We start from the raw sequence: 3,923 nt of genomic DNA, 5'->3' as shown, positions 1-3,923 counted from the left end.
CAGACTAGTTCTGCTTCTTCAGTGAAATCCATGGTTTGAAACAGTTCCCCCAGTGGTCATTGCCAGAGCCTCAGTCTCTGTCATGGTTGTTTTGGGATTAAGTGAGCTAATACGTGTCAATGCTTAGAACAGGCCTGGAGCCCCATTTATGCTCAGTAAAGCTTCATATCTTCGTTTTAATAAACTTACGTATTATCAGCTGTGGGGCTAGAACTCAGGGCCTAGGTGCTGTCCCTGAGCTCTTTTAAGGATAGCACTCTACCACTTTGAGCCACAACCACACGTCCAGTTTTCTGGTGGTTCATGGGAGATGAGTATTACAGACCTTCCTGCCTGGGCTGGCTTTGAACATGATCCTCAGATCTCAGTCTCCTGAATAGCTAGGATTACAGGCATGTGCCACAGCTGCCTGGCCTATGATTTTTTTTAAGGTGCTATAGCTCATGCTTTTATTAATGAGATCAGACAAAGAAGCACACAAAGTTGAGATTTCTCAAGAATGCTTTTAATTTCAAAAAAATAAGTTGAGATCTCTTCCCATATTAGGGAAGGAAAAGCCAGGGTTAGTGCCCCAGGAAACACAGTCTAGTACAGGGCCTGGGCCAAGCATGTCAATCACCAGGTCCTGTCACTCATCAGTAGGGGCCTATTCCACTCCACCACCAGCCCCAGACAAGAGGATGGACGTGAACTTGCCCAGGGACTGATTCTGTCTCTCCAAGATGGCCAGGCCCCATCCTCTGTTCCAGGGAAGCAGCCGTTTGTCTCTAGGAAGGGCTGGTCCTACCACCAGACTCAGCTCAGCTAACTATCCCAGCCCTGGGGGTCAGCGCTCAAGCCCCTGTGTGCCCACCAGCACATCCATGAGGTAGTCCAGCTCCGCCTCATCCAACACAGGCGCTTCCTCCTTCCCCAGCCCGTTCTCAGAGTCCGGTTTATGGCCCTCGGCAGCTGCAGGTGCCCAGAGTTCGCTGTCATACATAGAAGTATCAATATCCTCAAACAGACCCTCCAGTCCATCGTCCAGCAGACAGCCTGTGGCTGGGCCTAGCAGGTCCAAGGCACCCAAGCCTGCTGGAGTTCCCCCAATGGGGCGGCCTGGTGGCCCCTCGTCTGGAAGGGGTTGTGGGGCCTGACTCAGGCCCTCAATATGGCTAAGGTCCTCCAAGAGGCCAGCCATGGATGCTGAGAGGGCGGCATCTGAGCTGGCCAGCAAGTTATCAGTCTCCATGGGGGCCGGGGGTGGGCTGGACACGGAGGGGAGGGCTGCTGAGGGGGCCATGGAAGCCTGGATGCGGCGTAGTGTGTTCACCACCAGCACCAAGTGTCTCAGGTCAGGTTCGCTCTGCCGTAGGCTGTGATGGAGCTTGAGCACGGAGAGGTCAAAGAGGGAGTTGGAGGCCACAACTGGAGGGGCTTGTGCTGTTGGGGGGCCTGAGTCCAGCCACCAGGGATCCACTGTCAGGGTTTCCTTCTCCACCACCTCCTCCTCCTCTTCCTCCTCCCGCTTGCGCTTTAGACCCTTGCTCAGCATCATCTGCAGGGAGGGAGAGCAAATATTAAGTTCACACACTGGCTGTGACACACTGGACGTTGGTTTGTTTTCTTCCTTTTTTCTTTTTCTTCACCCCCTCCCCTTTTTTTGGTACTATCCTGGGACTTGAACTCAGAAACCTCAGACTGTAGCTCAGCTTTTTTTCTCTCATAGGTGATGCTCTATTACTTGAGCCAGGCCTCCAGTTCTGGCTTTTTGCTGGTTGATTAAAGATGAGTGGCTCAAACTTTCTGTCTGGGCTGTCTGGGCTGTCTTCAAACCATAATCCTCAGACCTCAGCCTCCTGAGTCGCTAGGATTACAGGTGGGAGCTACTAGTGCCTACTTTGAGCCTGGGCTTTCTAAGGAAACTTTGAAGATTTGGATGATAGTTATTCCTACTTTATGCATTGTTTCAGAGATTAAGTGAAATAAACAAAAAGGACTTGAGGGAAGGATGGGTTTAATGGGATACATTGTATGGCAATGAGACCCTGGTACAACTAATAAATGCTAATTTAATGAAAGCACTAGCAACACTGCCTGTTACTTGGTAATTGCTCTTATTACTAAATAACTTCATAATATCTCTTCACCAAATGATGTGGAATACTGAGCCTTCTTTTCATTTACAAAAGCACCTGTTCGACATAGCGTATCTGTTATGCATTGAACACTAAATTTAAAAATGCAGATAGTCCTAAGAAGACACCAAAAGATTCTAGAGGTAATCTGGGAAGACTTCCTGAAGGAGGTGACATTGGAACTGAGCCCTGATAATACGAGGTAGGAGCCATGGAAGACCCAGGGGAAAAAACATTCTGGGAAGAGGTCACAAGGCAAAGAAACATCCAGAAGCTTGGTAAACCAGAGCTGCAAAAAAAAAAGGAAAAGTCCAGTGTGTGGCCTGCCCACTCTGAGGGACCCCCGCAGGGGTCCGGGTGGGGGTGGGGCACAGGGAGAAGACCGCAGCTGGGAGGAGCAGGGAGCTGGGCTTCTGAGTGGCGGGAGTCACAGGCCGGAGGGTGTCAAGCAGGGTGTGATCTGATTAAGTTTCCAGAAGATTCCCCTTGGCTATGGCAAGGGGGAGGGGGTGTCGCAGGGCGGTTGTGGGGTCTGAAACCCAACCCATTGAGGGGGTCTCCCTAGGTAGGACAGGAGATGCTGGTGATGGGCATGGAAAGGGGTTGAGGACTTCTACGGGAGATAGAGTTGGACGGGGCTTGCGAATGGGGGTTGGCGGCAATCGAGATGGGCACCGTGGGGGGGGGGCGGTGAGAGACAGACAGGGGGTCGGTGACTGACAGACGTTTCAAGACGCAGGGTGCGAGGGCCTGAAGGTGTTTGGACCACTGACCCCAAACTACATGGGGGGGGGTTACCAGGAAGATCACAGGGTCCAGCCCCCCCGAGACGCTTCCTAGGCGAGATCTCACGACTCAAAACGGTAGTCCCCTTGGCCCCCTCGGCCACAGGCAGCCCGGGAGTCCGGGAACCGCAGGAATTCAGCCCCCACCCTGGCTCCGCCCCCGGGCCCGCAGCGCCCCCTAGCGGCGTCCGGGACGCCCCCACCCCCATCCCAGGGGATTCCGGCCCTTCTGACCCCGGGATCCCCAACACTGCCTTCACTCTCGCCCTGCGACTTCTGCCTGCCGGGCACGACGTCGGGACCCCGCGACGGGCGGTTCTGTACGCCCCGGGCTTCCGGAAGGCCGTGGAGGCGGCGGCGGCGGCGGCGGGGGCGGGTGAGTCACGCAGCCGGAGCCAGGGAGCCCGGCGCCTCCGCCCCCTTCTCGGGCTGCGGCGTGATTCACCCAGCCCGGCCCCGGGCGGGTGGCACGTCAAGGCCCGGACGTCTCGATCCTAGGTAAACCTTCATCTAACCTAAGCCTTGAGGATCGAACACGCCAAGAAAGCGGGGCCCGCCGGTAACCCCTTCTCGCCCCAGGCCCCTTCATTTACATACCCAGTTCACTCGCTGCCAATCAGAACGAAGACGTAGCCACCTGCAGCCAATCAGGAAGTGGCGGCGGCAGCATCGCTCGCTCACTTTCCACCGGCAACCGGCGCCCGGCTCGGGAGACGCAGTTCTGACTCTGGCGCACGACTTCAGACTCTCGACTACCCTTAAGGGCCGCCCACTCGCGTGGCGACCACGCCCTCCTTCCCAATGATTGGTCCTTGGCGGGGGTGGGCGGAGCCTGGATGCGGTCGATAAAAAAGGCGAGGTCGGCTTTAAAGGCGCATGCCCAGCTAGCTGCTGGCGGCTAGGAGTGATTTGCCCGAAGGGAGGCGGGAAGGGAGGGGAGCTGAGGCAGGTTGGAGAGGCCTTTTTGGCTTTTGAAACTACAGATTCGTGTTCCTGCCAAACCCAGTGGGTTAGGTACCCA

General features: G+C 55.5%; 1 protein-coding gene across 3 annotated transcripts; it reads right to left on the bottom strand.

The window, feature by feature from the left end:
• Nucleotides 1-489: 489 nt before the first annotated feature.
• Nucleotides 490-3,635, bottom strand: LOC138811360 (SERTA domain-containing protein 1-like). 3 transcript variants are annotated; one of them, XM_069999104.1, is made up of 2 exons: nucleotides 3,500-3,635; nucleotides 490-1,537 (listed from the first exon to the last, which is right to left on the bottom strand). In XM_069999104.1, the coding sequence occupies exon 2, from the start codon at nucleotides 1,535-1,537 to the stop codon at nucleotides 827-829; it is 711 nt and encodes a 236-aa protein (XP_069855205.1). In that variant the 5' UTR covers nucleotides 3,500-3,635; the 3' UTR covers nucleotides 490-826. The 3 variants fall into 3 exon arrangements, with proteins under 3 accessions (XP_069855205.1, XP_069855207.1, XP_069855206.1); XM_069999106.1 differs by lacking the exon at nucleotides 3,500-3,635 and adding an exon at nucleotides 3,137-3,457; XM_069999105.1 differs by lacking the exon at nucleotides 3,500-3,635 and adding an exon at nucleotides 3,157-3,457.
• Nucleotides 3,636-3,923: the final 288 nt, after the last annotated feature.

This window comes from Dipodomys merriami, unplaced genomic scaffold, assembly GCF_024711535.1.
Source record: "Dipodomys merriami isolate MVZ:Mamm:240054 unplaced genomic scaffold, mDipMer1.0.p SCAF_52, whole genome shotgun sequence".
Taxonomy (NCBI): domain Eukaryota; kingdom Metazoa; phylum Chordata; class Mammalia; order Rodentia; family Heteromyidae; genus Dipodomys; species Dipodomys merriami.
This window is presented reverse-complemented; position numbering and strand designations above follow the sequence as displayed.

Bases quoted from the DNA above. Each gene is read 5' to 3' on its own strand.
- LOC138811360 (XM_069999104.1), bottom strand. From the start codon at position 1,537: ATGATGCTGAGCAAGGGTCTAAAGCGCAAGCGGGAGGAGGAAGAGGAG.